This window comes from Dipodomys merriami, unplaced genomic scaffold, assembly GCF_024711535.1.
Source record: "Dipodomys merriami isolate MVZ:Mamm:240054 unplaced genomic scaffold, mDipMer1.0.p SCAF_21, whole genome shotgun sequence".
In the NCBI taxonomy this organism is placed as follows: Eukaryota; Metazoa; Chordata; class Mammalia; order Rodentia; family Heteromyidae; genus Dipodomys; species Dipodomys merriami.
In genome coordinates this window covers 30,062,436-30,083,048 of record NW_027203493.1, presented here as the reverse complement: position 1 = coordinate 30,083,048, position 20,613 = coordinate 30,062,436, and the positions used below count along the sequence as shown (strand labels likewise).

At 34.3% G+C, this 20,613-nt stretch overlaps 1 protein-coding gene across 11 annotated transcripts in view; it reads right to left on the bottom strand.

Annotated features, from left to right (window-relative positions):
• Sox6 (SRY-box transcription factor 6) overlaps window positions 1-20,613 on the bottom strand; it is a 605,718-nt gene that overhangs the window by 417,057 nt on the left and 168,048 nt on the right. Inside the window, exon 1 of one of the 11 annotated variants that reach the window (XM_070032821.1) lies at window positions 20,065-20,118. The exons of 9 other annotated variants lie outside the window; for them this stretch is intronic. In XM_070032821.1, the coding sequence (XP_069888922.1) occupies window positions 20,065-20,087 (23 nt within the window). In that variant the 5' untranslated portion in view covers window positions 20,088-20,118. Of the gene's footprint in view, window positions 1-2,852; window positions 2,873-20,064; window positions 20,119-20,613 lie in introns of those variants that run through there. One more of the 11 variants, XM_070032836.1, reaches the window with a different exon arrangement.

Here is a 20,613-nt window from a genome sequence, read left to right as displayed (position 1 = left end):
ATCCTAGGCAAGGAGATGGATTTGGTCAATATTAGGGGTGTACTCTCTTTGACATCCTATTCTGCCATAAACACCTGGCCCAAAGTTTGCTTTGATGAATATTTTGTTCATATCTCTTCTTTATTAATTGCTCTCATGGCACTTTATACTGAGTTCTATTGAAGTATATTACATGGCAACATAATTGCTTATGTTCTAGCTCATCTCCCCTCTTAACTAACCATAAACTTTTTGACATAAAGAACTACTTCTTGTTTGAATATGAATTTTCAACCCTTAGGAGAATACTTGATTCATAAGCAAGCATTCATTTTGTAAGCCAATAGAAAACCTCATCAAATATTTATCTGAAATGTCATAACTATCACCCAAAAATAGCAATAAAATACTTGAGAGAAAAAATATTATGATTTATAGAACCAGTCACATAAAAAGATGTAGTTACAAGTATTTCTTACTTGGAGCCTGTTTAGTGTTCGGATTTATATTAAGTATTAGACAATAGCAAACTAACTTATATATTTAACTAGCAAGAGCTATCTTCTTTCCCAATGAAATTGTAGACTTTATTTGGTCAGTATTCTATTGCAATACCAAAAAAAAACTACTGATAAAAATTAAGACATGAATATTAATAATTGTACAGTATATAAACAATTTGCATATGTATATTTACTTTCATTAGTTCATGATTTTAAATGCAATCAAATTTAATTTCTTAAGAAGAGAATTGTAAAGGAAGAATGATGGAAGGGGTGACACTGATCAAGATTCATTGTACACAAAATTGACATATTGAATTGAAACTCCTTGTACAACTATTTAAGGATAATAAAAGGGAAAGGGAAAAAAGGAGTTGTAGTTAGGTAATTGAAAAGTTAGCCTTTGAACCTCTTTTTTTGAGACAGTGTCTCACTATATAACTCAAGCTGTCTTGAACTTGCAATCCTCTTGTTGCAGCCTCCAAAATGCTTGGATTGCAGGATATACTACCTCATCTATCTCCATAGAGCATTCTTATACTTGTTTACAATAGCTTGCTTTGATATAGTTTACAAATTCCAAATTGTTTTCACAGAATGATAAAAATATAAAATGTCAACTTGAAGGCAAACAACAAAAGCATGAAATTTAAAGTTTCTCTAGGGCTGGGAGGTGGCTCAGTGGTAGAGTGCTTGCCTTGCATGAATGAGGCTCTGGTTTTGATTCCTCAGCACCACATAAGCAGGAAAAAAAGCCAGAAGTGGTGCTGTGGTTCAAGTGGTAGAGTGCTAGCCTTGAGCTGAAGAGCTGAGGGACAGCACCCAGGCCCAGAGTTCAGACCCCCGCAACCGGACCGCCCCCCCCCAAAAAAAAAGTTTCTCTAGGTAATAATATAACCTACTAGTTATAGTAGTTGAGATCTAAAGAGCTAATGACTGCCAGAAAATTGTTAGAAACTATGAAGAGGCAATGAAAATTTTAAAGGGAGAATGGCCCTAATACCTTGGTTTTGAACATGTAGCCTCTAAAAAGGTGAGACAAAAACTTCATTGTTTTAAGCCATCCAGTTTACAGAACGTTGTGACAACAGCAGCTAGAGAACTGTCACACTTTCTCACCATACAAATGTGTGATACAAATGTGATACTATAGATGTTAACTGTTCCCCCAAAAAACCCCATGTTAAAGGCTAAGCCCCCAGCCTGAGCCAATTTGGTGGCATTAGGTACTTAAGAGGCAGAGCCTAGTGGCAAGTTTTAGGTCACTGCATGAGTGTTCTCAAAGGAGATTGTGAGCCATAGCCACAACCTTTCTTTCTCTTATTATTCCAGGCAGCAGGTGAGTGACTTTTCATGTACTTCCTTCCATGATCCACTGGCTACCTCATCATAGGTTCAAAAGCAAGAGTTCCAATTAAATATCCAAAACTATGAGCCAAATGAAATCTTTCTTCTTTAAGGTTGATTTATTCTGGGAAGCTGATTAATACAACAACTGAGACTTATATCTAAATCCTTGTAAAATATGATCAGTAATACTAGTTCACTCGGTTGATGGAAGCATTAAGTGAAAAAATACATTCTTAGCAATGAATAATTCTGTGCCTATTCCATAAGACGTTTTCAGTATATGTGACTTCACTGTTGCATGGACTGTCTGATATATCCACATATTGGTCTAACTTACAAAAACAATATTAACCACTAACACTGGATGATGGCTTGCTATTTGTCAGGCACTATTCTAAGCATTCAAATGTTAAAATATCAATCCTTCCACATATAAACTATGTATTTTGGGAAAATTATTTAACCTGTCTGTGCTTAGTACTACCTAAAGAGTTTTTTTTCTATTTTCATATGAAATAATTCATATGAAATGATTAGTACATTGCTTGGCATATATAGTATGTCCTTAATAAATGTTGTTATTGGTACACAAATATAAGTATATATATATATATATATATATATATATATGGAGAATATCTTATCCTTAACTCTAGTCACTGATAAGCTTGTAATCTTAATGGTTTAAGAAACAAAGGAAATTTAATGAAGAGAACATCATGCATATGCTTCCAGAAATATGTCCCCATTTGTATATGTGAATGTGTAGGTGTGTATATATACAAGCATTATACATATACATTCATATTCAAAATAAATAATATACAGGAACTTAATTTTAAATAAAATTTAACATGTCTTGATTTTTATTCAAGTACAGCATATATAGAAATAAGTTTAACATAATTTTCTGGGTATTAATTTGAAGATTAAATAAGTTTAGGGAATGAAAATGATTACAAAATTAAGCCTAAGTAACATTTTATAATTTTTTTAAATTCAAAATTGGAGGATATTTACCTCTTTTAATTCATTTTTCTGGACACACTGATTGTAGCATCCTGAGATGTAAACATCTCAGTTTCTTTCCTAGAAAGAGAATGGAACTAGGTATATGCATAATTGCACATATGAATAGCTTATTTTAACTTTGTCAGTAACTCTTTATGTATCTTGTATTTTGAAGAATATTTGGAAAAGAGTAAGTCTTCAATTCATTTTCAGAACTTACATAAATGATGTATTGAGCTATGGAAGAAAAATTTAGTCTACCAAGACAAGATGTGATCTATTTCCTATTTTTTTGCTCTTTTTAAAATATATTTTTATTGTATAGATACTGTTCAGAGGGGTTACAGTTACATGCTGTCTCCCATTTTTAGTTATAATTGTTCTATAATTTCAATGACAAACAAAAGAGAAGAAAAGAGGGACAACCAGCAGTAGATTCTCTTTTCTTTACCAGGGAACAAGGTGAAGTCTATAATCAGGAAATCTTGAGCAACTTTTATAGTCTGTGGATTTAGGAAGCAATACATTTATTTCCCCAATACCTTCTTCACAGCACTGACTACTGCTGCAAAGCCACAAAAATAACCTTAGAATAACTTTGCCCTGACAAGAGGCACATATACTTGAATGTGAAAATTCATGTTATATTTTTCCCAGTTTCCAACCAAAAGAAACCCACTTTTGCCATCAATAAAGTAAAAAAGGAAAGTTTAGATAATCTGTTTGACAGGTGATTGAAGTAGAGAATAAAGCAAAATATGTAGCAGCTGAATGGTCAACAGGAAAAAAAATATAGGCAATATTAATGTTACTTATCAAAATAATTATGCTACCATTCCCAATTCTCCTATTTAAGTTAAACTTTAAAGAAAATGCAGTATGGATATACAAAACCAGATTAATGGACTTGATTACATCCACTCGAAACACAATTCTATTTCTTTCATTTAAGTGTAATTGTATATCTTGTTTTAAGCAGTATCTCGTGCATTCATTCTTCTTGTTAATTATAACAATAAATGACCAATGTGTGATAGCATTTATCAACTGCTCACTAAAACAAAGGAATTGTATTAGGGCTGACACAAATGATTGAGTTGATTAGAGAAATGTATATAATAGCCAGTTTTACAACAAAGATTGCAGATAAAGTCAATTCTTTTTGTAATTCCCCTAAAGAATGTTCCGGACTCATTTAGTTAAATGAATAATAAGACACACAGGTCCAACACCACCAAAAATGGCTTTAATCCTTTAGTTCCTGAGGCATAGCTACTACTTTCTTCCTGGTATAGTTCAAATCTTAAGTCTCCTGTTCTATAAATTTTACTCATAATCTGATTCTTTATGGTGTCATTCCTAATGTAAAAAAATATTTTCACAACTAAAATTTATAGCAGGTCAGCAGAGTGTATAGTTGTCTTTTCACAGCAAGATTGTCCCAATAATTTCCACACTATGTAATTTCAGTTTAAAGCTGTTAACCATAGACTATAATTAAGCTTAACATTCAAGACCTTGCTATACCTCTTTATAATGTGTAAACACAATTTGGCATACAACTGGTGTTTCTGAAGTGTGTGGATTTTTCTTTATTCACACAGCTGAACTACCCACTGCACATTGTGGGTTTCATACATAGATACCATGCACTGAAGGAAATAGGGAAACATTATGCTAACATGGCTATAGTATTGATGAATAAAAAAACATAACCCCAAGGCTAAGCTGCCAAATAAGTAGTGAATTAATTTCTGTAAAGTACTCCAATATTACAAAGGTGTGTTGAAAGGTGTCTGCTCATGTTTCAAATTAAACGCACTGCTGGTCAGCATTAGCACCTCAGCTTTGAACACCAGCCATTTGCCTATAACACTTCAGGGGCTAGGAAAAACGGATTTGCCGTTCACACTGGAATAATTAGAACATGTCAGGAAGAATTAATTTCCTCATTTTTCAAAAGGATACACAGAAATTACCATGTTATTATATGACAGGGTCCCTTGGAGAATTATATTAAATTTAATTTCTAGCGCAGCCCACACAACAAATTAAAGTCATAAATAAGATGGAAAGAAGCGGGACGCAGAGCATATGTTTATGGCAATGAGTGAAGCCAAGGGACCAGAAACAACTATCTTCATTTCATTTTATTTAAATCAGCCAGACACTGTGTATCTGAATGACAGCACTTGTTAATGGTGCTGAGATTATAGGCTCCTTAATTTTAGAAAACAGAAGCAGTCAGTCAGTGTCTAAAATAGTACATTTCCTACAATGCAAAAAATTAGTATAAATTTACTTCCCTTTCAAGTACATTTCTTTTTGCCCTGCAGCAAGTTTAACAGATAAACTTATTTTTTAATAATGATGTTTTCCCTATTTGTCTTCTCTTTAGCCAATTTTTGGGTCAAAAAAAAATGAAAGAAGTAAAACAGAAGAAAAACCACAAGTGAAATTTGCAAAAACAGTGTCTGTCCAGAATATAAGCTTCCTGCTCCATCCTATAAATACATCCACCCACTCTGAGCTGAGACTAATTTCTCTAATTTATTTGTTTGCAGGCCAAATGAAAAACATTTTTTCATACCGTTTATCATATTTGAGGGAAACTATGAAGGCTATTGTTTTGCTACAGCACTGAAATTTAAAAAAAAAAAAAAAAAAGAAACTTGTTCGTTAAGCGCTAATATGTATGTGAAACAAGATTCTAGATTCTACGAGTAATTTAGCTGACACTTATGTCCATAGAATTTCCTGTTGTCCTCTATGCATGCTGAGCCTCTCTTCAGAATCTCTGCTTTCCTTTCTACTTCAGCTAGGCCTGTCAGCTGGCGGGAAAGATTCTCTTATGGTCACCTCATCCACTCAAAGTCATTCCAGCCCCAGCATAAAAACATACAATAAAACTTTAATAATGTATTATAAAATATTGATGATATTGATTCCTTCCCTTCTCTGTGTACATATGTATACTTTTATTTGTTATTTAAGTTATAAGTAAATTAACCAGACTGGCCAAGATTTTATAACACCTTTAATTTTTTTTCCTGCACACTGTAATAAAGATTCAGGATATCTTAGAAAAATTTATACTTTTGCATTGAGTCATCAGGACCCTCTCCAGCATTTAAGTCCCTGGCATTTTAACTTTACCAGCAACTCAAAGGTTTGAACTATTGGAACAATTTATATTGTGTTGTAATCTATTTTTTTTCAGAATGCATACTTAAGTTGCTTTTTAACATGAAATATATTCATTGTATAGAAAGTGCAAAAACAGTTTTCTTCCAGAGAAAAATATTTTAAATTACTTAAATGGAATGAAAAATTTTCACAAAAGAGGATCATTAAGTTGGGTGAATATTTTTTTCTCTTTTCCTCATAGATTTAATAACCACATATTCACCTTCCAATTCTACATCACAAACCTTAAGGTTACTCACAGGTCTAGAGATACACTGATACTTTATCACACTGAATAACTGAAGATATTCTTAGGGTGAAAAAAGGAATTTGTACACTTTAAGAAATGGCTGTCATGAAACTGAGCACTCCCTTGGGTGCAACAAACTTTAAATAATTTGTGAATCAATTAACTGGCAACTCTCCTCATAACACAGATTTCACACTCCCAGGTCACTGCATTATCAGCCTGATTCGAATCATAACATTTTGGAGAAAAGTTCATAATTGAAATCATTAATTAATTTAACAGGACTTGTAGTTATGCATTGCATTTAACAGCTGTAAAGGAGCAGAGATTAATTAGTTGTTTCTCTGACAATTTTCACTGCTGGGTATTAGTTGATGGAAAACTTTTTGACTTGTGAAACACATCATGCTCTCTGTAATCTGGAAGTGACCTGACTAAGCAATTTCAAGTTGAAATTGGGAGACTCTCAGATGTTTCTCTGGAAGAAAACAAAATTATAACTAATAAATATTAGTTATATTATTGTAACTAATAAATATTATAAAGTCTGATCTTCTTAAATAAAAAAAACTGCACCTAAAATAAAGCCTTAATATACATATGCAGCTGATAGAAATAAAGAAAAGCAAAGTTATAGCCAGCTAACACTTTCCTGAAACTATAAAGATGATATGCATTCACCTATTTTATTTATTTGTTTTTCTCTTAAAAACAGCAATAAGAACTATTCATCATAAGTGCTTATGCTAAAAGCCAGTACCTTTATTTTTAGAATTTGGAACCTTTTGACTGGTCTACAAGTTGTCTAGCAAATCAAAACACCTAATAAAATATAAGACAGTTCAAAATACAATTCAAAAGGACAATTAAGGAAAATGGCCAGCATTTTTCTGTAATACATCATTCCTAAGTACTTTTATATTATGTCAAACTCTATACAAAGTCATTATTTTTAACAGTTTAATATCTCATCTGCTCTAGTAAAGGAATGAAAAGAGAGACTGATAGACAGACAGACAGACAGACAGACAGACACAGATAGATAGATAGATAGATAGATAGATAGATAGATAGATAGATAGATAGATAGATAGATAGATAGACGGATGGATGGATGGATGGATGGATGGACGGACGGACGGATGGACGGATGGACGGACAGACAGACAGACAGACAGACAGACAGGAGAGCTAATGGAACAAGTCATTTTTTTAGGAAAATATACAGCTTGAGCTCAGCATGGTGATACATACCTATAACCCCCATTCAGAGGTAAAGGCAGGAGGATTACAAGTAGGAGATCAGCCTGTGCTACACAAAAAACTACCTCACAAAACAAGAAAAACATATATCTTGCTGGAATTAAATAGTTAAAATTAAACATTTCCCAGGTTCCCATCAGGAAACTCATATATTAACCTCTCAAGTGTATTTTTAGCCTAATCTTTTTCTTCATTCCCCTTCCCCACATCCACCAACTGTACTGAACTAATTCTCCAAACATATCAGGTCCTCTTCATGTCTAAATGCTTTAACAAATTCTATATACTCAATTTTGAGTATACAGAATTCTCACTTGTCCTGTGAGAAGAAAAAATGCTAACTCACTCAATACAGTCTTCCCACAGATTTCCTGGTAAGTTTCAATTTTCTGTTTCTCATCTCACTAACATTTTAGTTCTAATACTAGTATGCTATTATAATATCTCACTTTGTATATCCATTAAAATTTCTAACTCCCTAAAACTAGTTTTAGTGTGTTATTTATATTTAAATCTCAAGCATGTCTACATGAAATATAGTAAGATCTAGTCTCAGTAAATGTCTATTAATTAAAAAAAAATAGGGCTGGGAAGGTGGCTCAGTGGTAGAGCACTTGCCTTGCATGCCTGAGGCCCTGGGTTTGATTCCTCAGCACCACATAAGCAAAAAAGAAAAAAGCCAGAAGTGGTGCTGTGGCTCAAGTGGTAGAGCGCTAGCCTTGAGCTGAAGAGCTGAGGAACAGCGCCCAGGCCCAGAGTTCAGGCCCCACGACCGGACCCAAAAAAAAATTAAAAAATAAATAAATAAATGATATCCAAATTCATCGCAATAACATTTTGTTAGCACTTATTAGAAATCAATCACAAGGCTAGGTGCTTGATAAAATATCTAAAAATTTTTCCTTATTTTTTCAAATTATTCAGATATGGTGGTAAGTGCCAGCTGCCCAGAAGGCTGATAGAAATATCACTTAGCCCTAGACTTGGAGTGCAGTCTTGGCAACAGAGTGAGTCCCTAATTCAAACAAAATTCAAAAACAACAAAAATCTCTTCTGTATGTTTTTGGAAACAATTGATCTTATCTAGTTTTTAACATTTTGTTTAAAAGTTGGTAATTAACCAGAGAAAATGAGGGAAGAGGTAACACTGTTCAAAGAGAAATGTACTCATTACCTGACTCATATAACTGTTACCTCCCTGTACATCAACTTTACAATAAAAATAAATTAAGAAATGAAAATAATAAGCACATATAATAAATAAGGTTGGTAAATATTAGCTAGAAAAAATTTGGAGTGGAATAATGAATAGAAACTTTTAAAATTTATTATAAATGTGATGAACGAGGATTACAGTTACATAAATAGGTAATGAGTACATTTCTTTTTAAACACTGTTACTCCCCCCTCATTTTCTCCTGCTTACCACTCCTCACTCCCTTCCTTCACCCACATTGTAAAGTTCATTTCCAATGTAGTGGCTAGTGAGTATCATTGTTGCATTAGTTCAGACTTTGTCCTTCTGTTTCTGGGATTCCCTTCCTCTTCCACGCATCAGATAAGCTTATAGACAAGACAAAGGGTTCAGAAAAATAAAACAGAAAGAAAAAAATAGAAATAACTGCATACAACACACATAATAAGAGCCTCTTCTTTCCAATTCCTGGAGTTCACTTTGATACACTTCATTATATATGGTCCTGTGCACTTAGCGATTGGGCTATTGTGATCCCCTGCTAAGAATATCATAAACATAATCTAGTTATTATAAATGAGGGACAACATGCAACCTATATTTCTTTGTGCCTGCTTAATATAATTTTTCCAGGTCTTTCCATTACCTTATGAATGGGACAATGTCATTCTAACTGATGGAAGCATAGAACTCTATTGTATACGCATACCATACCACATCTTCTTGATCCATTCATCTACTAAGGGGATCGGGGTTGGGTCTATATATTAGCTATAATAAATAAAGCCCAGGAGTGGGATTGCTGCATCATAGAGGAGCTCTATGTTCAGTCTTTTAAGGAACTTCCATATTGCTTTCCAGAGTAGCTGAACAAGTTTACATTCCACAACAATGTAGTAGTGTTCCCTTTTGGCCACAGCCCAGCCAGTATCTGTTGTTATTAGATTCCTTGATAATGGCCATCCTAACTGGGGTAGGGTGGAATATCAATAATATTTTCATTCGCATTTCTTTTAAGGCACAGACATTGAACATTTCTTCATGTTTCTACTGGCCATTCTTATTTCCTCTCCAGAGAAGTCTCTCTTTAAAGACTTAACTTTTTGCCCAAACTGACCTCCGACCTTCATCCTCCTAATCTCTATCAGGTAAATAGGATTACAGGCATGAGCCACTGAACCCAGCCACTGATGTTTTCCTATTCTAAGACCTAAATGTGATCATTTATGTACATACTCAGTAGATGTTAATTCCTTTCTTTCTATCCTATCCTGAAAATATATAAAATCTAAAAACACCTATCTTTCTGACATTGTTGGTGCAATTAGGTTCTTCTATGCAGACTTTTGATGAAACTATTTAGTAAGTCTGAACCATCCCTAGAAGAAGTTGGATAGAGAAGCAGTGAAATTAAGAATGATAACTGTATTTGATGTTGATATAATTTGTGGAGGGGAAGGGAAAAAACAAATTGTTTAAATAGGGTTACAGGTGGACCCATTACAACAATGAAATGTACAAGACGTTATGTCGAAAAACAAACTTTACAACTTTGCGGGATGGGGGTGGGGGGTGAGGGGAGGGAGGGGAAGGGATGGTATGAGGTAACAAAGGAGAAGGCAACAATTCTTGGTAAGAAATGTACTCATGGGCTGGGAAGTTGGCTCAGTGGTAGAGCCCTTGCCTTGCATGCCTGAGGCCCTGTATTTGATTCCTCAGCACCACATAAGCAAAAAGAAAAAAGCCAGAAGTGGCGTTGTGGCTCAAGTGGTAGAGCGCTAGCCTTGAGCTGAAGAGCTGAGGGACAGCGCCCAGGCCCAGGGTTCAGGCCCCACAACTGGACCCTCCCCCCCCAAAAAAATAAGAAATATACTCATTATCTTGCCCATGTAATTGTAACCCCTCTGTATGGTATTTTCACAATTAAAAAAAAAAAAGAGTAGAGATGAAGTTTACATTGGCAAAATGTGTTCATTTTCTCTCTGCCAGTTCCTCCTTGTGACCAATGACACTGATGACAATGCTTAGATTTGAAATCCAAAGCCATAAAACAAAACAAAGTTAATAGTCACACAGTAATCATCCTCATGATTTTTACTACATTTGTCCCATCATAAAAATTAACTACAAGAACCTAAGGTGCTATATTGAAGTCATATCCCCCCCCCCTTTTTTTGTGTGGGTCATGGGACTTGAACTCGGCCTGGCCACTGTTCCTCAACTCTTCAGCTCAAGGCTAGTGCTCTACCACTTGAGATTCAGCACCACTTTCGGTTTTCTGAGTGGAGATAAGAGTCTCACAGACTTTCCTGCCCAGGCTGGCTTTGAACCGTGATCCTCAGATCTCAGCCTCCTGAGTAGCTAGGATTACAGGCATGAACCACCAGCACCCGGCCCTTTTTTCTTTCCTCTTTTTATTTGAGGGGGGTGGTGTACTGGGTATGAACTCAGGCTTGCTAAGCAGGTACTCTACCACTTGAAATATGTTCCCACCAATTATTTGCTTTGGTTAATTTTTTTGGATAGGGCCTCATATTTTTTCTGGACTTAAACCACTGTCCTCCTATGTACACCTCATTCATAGCTAACACTAGAGTCATGTCTACCATGACTAGATTGTTGAGAAGGAGGGCACACTAATTTTTTTCACTGGGCTGGCAATGGAAACCATGATTCTCCCTATCTCTACCTCCTGAGTAGGTGGGATTGTAAGTAGTATTTTGACAACATTACATAATCCTAAGAAGACCTTGAATCACAAATATAATCCATAACCCAAAAATGTATAGGCTTAGATTCTACTTAAAGGCTCACAATCAAATGCATAAAATAGGTAGCATCAGAGTAACATTAGATCTATTACTATGGATTCAATAAATCTAGAGTAGTTTAACTTGTATAATATGCCAACTCTGAAAATCCTTATTTCTTGTTCAGTAACTCACTCTATTAGAACACTTCAAATAGCCCCATGACAATTTTGTTGCAGTCATGTGTCTATAATTTTGATAATTACAAAAAGTAATTTTGCAAATATATATTCTCAGAAGTATTGAACATTTCACCAACCCCACATATCTTAATAATGTAGCTTTTATTGATCATGTTCTTACTGAACTCTACCATCACTAAAGGGATTCGTTCTTACCTTTCTTGGGCACCAAAAGTGTGTTTTCCTAACAGTGATTTTAACAAAATTTCATTTATCCAGCCTTGTCCAAATACCATCAGATAAGCTGGTTTTAAAATGCTGACCTAGAATTCAATGAGTCTGCTACCCAGCACACCTATCTTTTGTTCAGTTAAAGAATTGGGGTAAGAATCACCTAGTCTTAACATATTGAACAAGTCTATTTCTGTGAATAAAACTGCACTTTCAATTACTTATTTATAATGTGGCAGAATTATCTTGATCAGTGCCAGTTTCAGTATTGAATCTCTCTAATAGTCATACAATGAACATAGACAATCTTACACAAGATAAAAAGCAGCAGGCAACATTGCAACATTTTCCCATAAATAATATAAAATATGTTTTCTGAAACTGCATGTTTGAGATATGGGAAAAGAAATGAATTGCAAGAAGATAGAAGAGCTATTATTTTCCTAGATAATCCTTTCAAAAAATAAGAATAAGGCTGCTTTGCACCTTACTAGAAGATTCAAGAATGATCTTTCTCATAGAAGAACAGAGATTGTGAAGAACATAAAAGAATAAAGATTTTTTTAATGGAGGTTAGAAAGATTCCATGTAAGAATGTAATTTAATATAATTTAGTTTAATATAATTCCATTTGTCAGTTCTCTGTTTGATTTGCTTGGTCCCTGGAAATTTACTCAGAAAGTTTCTACCAATGCCAAGAAATTCTAATGTTGTTCTATGTGGAACCTAGAACTAATTTATAATTATACAAGTAAATACATACAAAGTTGTATATAAGTTACTACATTTGTGTAACCAAAATACGGTATTCATAGGCGAGAATTCAAATGATTTAATTCCTAACTCATAGTCCAACAAAATGAATACCGGAAAACTGACACTTGAAATGTGTGGGGAAGTCTGGGGAAGGGGATAAATGGTAAACAAATGAAGAGAGGAAGGAAGGGAAGAATTCAGTTATAAAATTTAATGTTAATATGAACACTGTTATGAACTTAAAATCAAAGAGAAGTGTTAGATTGCAAGAGATGGGAGAATGAGGAAAGGGGTGACACCAATCAAGATGCTTATAAACGGATTGAATGGTAATTTTTTTGTATAACCACATAAAGATAATTTAAAATAAATAGTATATGTCTAGGACAAGCAGAAAAGGTCAAAAGCTCTGTACATTTGACCATATAAGATGATGTTAAATGAAATAAACCCCAAGATAGGGACACAACTTGTTTTTTCTTTCTTGCTATTGTTTTTAATGTATCTAAAATGTACTATGTGATTTTTTTTGTTTCTCCTGTATGTTCTTCCCCCACAGTGTAACCCTTTTTTCACTGTATTTGATGTAGATGCCCTGCATCTTGTATATACATTTTTCTAATTTGGGAAGGGGAAGGGAACCCCCATTTTCACTGCGTTTGATGTCGGTGCCCTGCATCTTGTATATACACTTCTCTAAATCAGGGAGGGGAAGGGAAAAAATAAAATGCTTAAATAAGGATACAGGTTGACCCATTGTAACAATGAGAAGTACAAAAAACTATGTTGAAATTGAACTTTATAACTTGGGGGGGGGGAGTTGTGGAGGTGGGAGGGAAGAGTTAGTAGGGGGAAAACAACGGAGGAAGCAACAATGCGCAATAGGAAATATACTCATTACCTTGCTCATGTGACTGCAACCCTTCCGTACAGTATTTTCACAATTAAAAATGTACAAAAAATAAAAAATAAAATTCAGATGGGAAGGGATGGGAAACAAAGGAGGAGGCAACAATGCTTGATAAGAAATGTACTCATTATCTTGTTCATGTAATTGTAACCCCTCTGTACGGTATTTTCACACACACACACACACACACACACACACACACACACACACACACACACACAAAGGGCTGGGAAGGTGGCTCAGTGGTAGAGCACTTGTCTTGCATGCATGAGGCCCTGGGTTCGATTCATCAGCACCACATAAGCAAAAAGAAAAAAGCTGGAAGTGGTGCTGTGGCTCAAGTGGTAGAGTGCTAGCCTTGAGCTGAAGAGCTGAGGGACAGTGCCCAGGCCCAGAGTTCAGGTCCCACGACGGGACGCCCCCCCCCAAAAAAAACTTTACAACTGGGGGAAGAGGAGAGAAGTGGGGAGGGGGAAGGGGAGTAAGGAGGTGGGGAAAAACAGTAGGGGAAAAACAGAGGAAGAGGTAACAATGTTTGATAGGAAATGTAATCATTACCTTACTCATGTAATCGTAACCCCCCTGTACACAATTTTTTACAATAAAAAAACATAAAAAGACATGCAAAAAAGAAGAAAACTTATAAAATTTAATTATGTAAGATTTAAATAGAGCAGCAAGATTTTCTATATGTGTCTCTGTTCATTCTTCTGCTCCTCCCCTTTCCCTTTCTTCCTCCCTTTCTTCCTTCTTTCTTATTCCTTTTTTTGTTTTGCTTTACAAAGAGAAATGTATCTTATCAACAAATTTCAGTTGACATTATTAAGTAGCAATCATCATTATAACTTTTTCTTTGTTTTTCATTACAAATCTATTTTCTCTTTTGCTTTTTACTCTTCACATGAAAAATATGTAAGACAAATTTGAGAAATTACTAGAATTAAGGAAAAGAGTATGATTATTAATTTAAAAAATTCTGAATATGAATTCTGGTTCTTCCATTTATTGCAATACTCTTGGAAAAGATATGTGCCACCATCATCTTCAATTGTACCTTCCAAGGTAATTATGAGAATTGGATCCACTATTTATAAATTACATGCTCTTACTAGAGCATGAAGTTTATCTTCCTATTTATTTTTTATCAAAACAAATGATATAATTAATATCTTGTAGAAGACACTCAGTTCTTGAAAAACAATGGTAGACCAAACAACATGAAATTTGATACTTATATAAACAAAAAGAAATTTCTGCTAGGTGCCAATGGTTCACACCTATAGGCTGACATCTGAGGAATACAGTTCATAGCCAGCCAGGACAGGAAATTCTATGGGACTATCTCCAATGAACCACCAAAAATCCTTAATTGGAGGTGGAGTTCAAGTGGTATAGAACTAGGCTTGAGCAAAAAAGTTAAGGGACAGGGAGTAGGCCCTGTGTTCTTAAATGCAATATTTTTCTATCTATGGGTTGAATGAGTGATTAAATTAATTTCTGAATTTATTAGCATTTTTGTTTTTAAAAAAAGAGATAAAAGAGGGGAAGAAAGGAGATGTGAAGAAAGAAAGCAAGAAAGGAAAAGAAAAAAAATACATTTCAGAGAAAAAAGTCTCTAGTTAATGAAAACTTTTTTGTTTAAGGTACATTGCATACCAAGTCTGCATATAAATTCACCTCTTATTCTGAGTCATAGTCAAAAAGTTGGAAATCCTCCTGACTTAATGGGAACTAGAACACATGAGTCTGTGAGCATTTGTGAAAAGGAAAAGGAGCCAAATTTACCTTTCTCTATTTCATGGACTGTAGCAATAGAAGCTCTAGTGTCCTTGGGCTATCTATGTGTTTGGGTAACCATAAAACAGAAAAACTTCTGATCAGAATTTGTCCAAGGGTAATACCAGATGACTTCCTCATAATTTTTTTCTAACTCTAGGACCACAAAGCAAACAATTATCTCAAATTTTAAAAAATCTAATACAATTAAAAGAATTTAAACTGTCATTCTTTCCATATTTAATAAATTCAAATAAGAGATGAAAAATTACTCTTGTTCTTAAAAATCTGATGGATTTGTAGCATAAAAAGACAACAGGTACAACCCAATAACTTCACTTCGCTTGAAGAAAATTAAGTTTCTCTTTCTCCAACATTTATAGAGTATACATATGGGAGAGTGAAGAGATTGAAATAGTATACAAAGGAAGATGCAAAAAGTAGTTGAGTTCACTTCAGTCTTATTTATCCAAACCACTATAGTGGTCAGCTATTAGCCAAAAAGAACAGAGGCAGGAACAGAGCCAATCAAGCTGTGTTAAGTAACCCAGCCATTGCACAGAAATCTATACAGCTCTTGTTCCCTGGAAATGCAGCTGGCAACAACACAGCAGTAATTGGAGGGATTTTCTATAGGGTGACCATGAGTTTGATTTCACTGTTGGCTTCTTGCCACTAAAACCTATACACTGGATAGCTCTGTAAGTAACCCAACTATGTGTTTAAGTGATGAAAATCAGATTTTCACTTGGTAGTCATGAAGTCTGAGGAACTGAAAATTCAATTTGCAGTTTGCTACATTTCCATTATTTTTTAAATGCTCTAGATTAAGAAAAATACATTGTATTGTCAGGCTCTTTCCCCCCAACAGTTTGAATCTTTTAATGTCTTAGGAAAGTAAATTCTTTTGATTTTATCCATAACTTATTAAACTATTTTTCCTACATGGACTACTTAAATATTTACAGCCTTGTAACTACCACTATTTTCATTTTTTCATACTTTCTCCCTTAGCAATCAGAATAAATGTAACTCTCCAGGTCTGAAATGAAAGAATATAATTCAAAATTACTGAAGTTCATAAGATCTTTTACATGTGACCAAAGAACTTTTCCATTTTCTACTTTCACTTTTTTGCTAACAATTTCTATGTTAATTACATGTGAACATGACATTTTAGATGTATTTGGTAACATGTTATTTAAATGAACTTTATCTGTTCTTACCTTTCACTTTTAAATTGCTTTCTTCCAATACTCCCTAAGAAGTAGTAAACTATTGTTATTCATTTTGTTTGTCATATATTCAAAATATTCAATTATAAGTTGACTATGCACATGTAACACTTCATCTAAGATTTAATAAATAATGCATTTCAAAATTTTCTACCATTACAAATGTAACTATCCTTACCAGTGCTACTATTTTTAAACCATAGCCAAAATCAAGGGAGTAGGGTGGTCAAATAAGTAGATGACATACCACAAAAGCACTTGAAATACACCGTGAGGTCTGGTGAGCCACAGTATTGAGTTTCTTCACCATTTGGTTCATGGTATAAAGTTATAGAATACCCCACTGTTCACACTCAAAATATAAAAACCTCCAATTGGATGCTGTACTGTAGTGATAAGGAAAATATTAACTGCTTCTCAAATTATTACTATTTTCTTCTGAACATAAAAAAGGTACAGTCTGTAAGGTGAAGGCAGTAGTAAAGTTAATGCAGCCAGGTGCCAGTGGCTCACATCTGCAATTCTAGCTACTTAAAAGGTTGAGATCTGAGGATCACAGATTGAAACCAGCCTGGGCAGGAAAGTCTGTAACACTCTTATCTCCAATAAACTACTCAAAAAAAGCTGGAAGTGAAGCTGTGGCCCAAGTGGTAAAGGGTTAGCCTTGAGCAAAAGAAGCTCAGGATAAGCTCACAGGTCTTAAGTTCAAGCCCCAGGACCAGCACACAAAAAAAGAAAAAGAAAAAAAAAGATAATGTAACTGCAAATCAATGCATTTCTTATATAAATTCCAGAGAAATATTTGATTCACATTTAGCCATCTGTACAACCCAGTGTTTTGCTCTCCTATATGAGGAAGTCTATGTGGATCCATAATAAGTTATGAGCAGAGTTTTGCACATCTATCATCAGAACTTCCCCTAAAGCCACCAAATGTACTGTACTGATGTGATAGCCAAGTGGTCATATTACAAAAGCCAATCACAATTAAGAAAGACTGTATAGCTATAAAAGATAATGTTCACAGGTAAAGCTAGGATCCAAACAAACATAAATTGGTATAAATTATCAAGGTATTTGTAAGGAAAAATGAACTTTTCATTAAAATTTACAACAGAATTCACTAGTTTAAGAAATTGGTATAGGGAGAGAGCTATGCTTTCTCAAGCAGTAGCATAAAGCATTACTGGGTATGCAATGGTTATCTCATTTTTAATATAAAAGATTGAGACTAATGGGGTGTAAAGTCAGAGCGATGCCAGTGACTGACTGTATCATGACATCTTCATTCATCTGATGGATGTGAAGTCTCACAATAGTTGAAGACCCTGGATATCTACTCAGGAATTCCAAATAGCTTCCCCAGAGCTCATGAGCTAGCGGACACTCACACATGTTTCTAGTCATTCTTCAGCCATTCCCTCTGCAAAGTGGCTATATAGCAGACCTTTATTATCCACAGATATGTGGTTCTGAGACCACCCTTGAATAAAAACTGCTACGCTCAGGATTCACAGTTTAGTACTATACTGTAGAATGACTGATTCATTTTTCCCATAATAGTGCAATGGGTGCTAAAGACATGGCATCTTTAAGCAAATCTAAAATTTTCATTCTATGACTTAAATTAAGCACAATACATGTCCTTTGGGGCTGGGGAGGATTATCATGATTTCTACTTTTCATTTTTGGTAGTGTTTGCTTTCAGAAAGACATATTTTTATAAAATGCAGAGAGAGAAATACTGAAGAAATCATATAATAATGAAAATCCAGGTATGGGAAACCTTCACATCAACTAAGCTGTATAATGTATGCATGGGGATTTAAATTTTTAGTTTTGAAAATTTTTTTATATACTTATTTTAAATTATTATTTTATTCTTAATTTTTAACACACTTGATTAAAACCATGCACAATAAGTCCACAAATAAGGCAGGCTTTGCTGTAATCCCTTTCCTTGCCAACATGCTGTCTTTCAGCTATAGAAGTTATGCATTAAAATAAGAGCCCTGCTAACAATTTCTATCAGTACAGAGAAATGTTTCACCCACTAAAACACTTCATTAGTCTGAGTATGCTTCACCCTGTTCAATTTTAAAGTCTCTATTGAAGAAACATATTTACGTGATATATCTTTGTTTGCAACTAGGCAAAAGTGTTGGCTTGAGAGGGCTGTATAAAGTTGAACAGCTATGGGAGTATATCTCACAGTAGGCACACATTCAAACATCTGTCAATGTAAAACTTTCATGGGACTAAGTTTATCATTTTTCCCTTGAAGTATGTTATACACATGAAAAATTCCAATTAATATACGACATTTTATAAAATCAGTTATCATTGTGTGGAGAGACCTAACAGTACAATAGGACAGGCCATTTCCCACATCATTGGAGTGGCTGGAAGGTTACAGTGTTCTTTGTACCTTCATTAGAAAGTTAGAAAAGAAACCTCTTGGGGGAAAGTTTCTTAAGTTTTCCAGAGAAAGGGGAGTTAAGGAAGCCATCGGTTTCTTATCAAGGAGAACCAATAACAAACCTTCATAATATATTATATGTGTATATCCACTAAGATTATATAGGAATAAGAATAATATTCACATCAAGAAAACTAAGTCTAAATGAAATATTACTTTTCATCCACGATGTTGAAGAAGCTTTCAGTGTTTAAATTTTCATCAGTGTTCTAAGAAAACACTGCATATAGTGCTTTAGGTGGAATAATGTAAATTGGCATTTAATGCAATGTACTACTATGGCTTATATGAGTTGCACTATACAAATGAGACTTTCTGGTATTTTGTTTTCCCTTAGAAAGGAACATAGGAAGAAAAAAATGTACATAGTCATGAGGCATGGAGTGAGAGATGGACATATAAAATAACTTTTAGCTTAGTTTAAAGGATCCCTGAAGAAAGGAGAAAAGCCCAGGAGAGGTGCACATCAAATAAAAATGGAGAATATGGCTATCTATATTTCAGCTCAAACCAATATTTCCTTTTCAGGAATCATTCCCTCTGGCTCACTGCTGACAATCCGTAGACAGCACAGGAGTGAGATGAGTTCATGAGTAAGATGAAGAAGGATGCTCCACGGCAGGTACATAAATTTGTTTCCACTGAGATAATTATTCTTTCCGTGTGTCACTGCTCTCATGGCATAAACAGGACAGGTGATGACATCCTATAAAATGCAATTTTTATTCCCATACTCCTGACATTGCAATATATAACCCATTCAGTGCTCATGAATTTTTTTTTTTTTTTTTTGCTCTGAAGCTCTGAGTAGTTTCTTATTGTTTCCGTTTTGGTCTTTTTAAAAAAATATCATCAACTAGACAATACTGTTAAAACATTGGTGGGAAATAAGATTGTAATTACTTAAGGCTTTATGGTACCATAAAAAGATTATTTATATTCTTATGTGTGGCTATTATACTGAAATTTTTAATGTTAACATTTTTATCATCTAGCCCTATGTACTACCTGTATCCTGAAATCAGAGCCATCTCTCAAAACTTACAGCCTTGCATTCCTAACCTAGGAAGAAAACAAGGAATTATAAGCCTTTGTACCAACAAATAATTTTTCCAACTATAATTCATTAGTACCTTATTCTGAAAGCATATGAATACTTACAAGATGGTTAATCCTCATTAAAAACTAAGATTACATGACATAATTACATGTAAATAAGAAAAGTGAATTAAACTCTTACCCTTTCCTATGTCGGGCACTGGATCTGAATCATATATACAATTAGAGTTATATTGCTAAGCTAAAAATATTGGTAAAGATCTAAAAATGACAAACAGTGCCTTTTAAATTAATGTCTTATTAGTTGAGTGAAGTACACTGACAAAGAATAATTTATGCTTATTCAAACTGCACTCGACATCTTCAGGTGTTTCCAAATGAGCTCACAGAAGAGTGATTAAATGCATCTGATAACAAGCCACACATTGCTGAAATTACTTACCGCCTCATTTTATGATTAATTAAACATGTAGATTAAAGTTGCAAAAGAATTTAGAT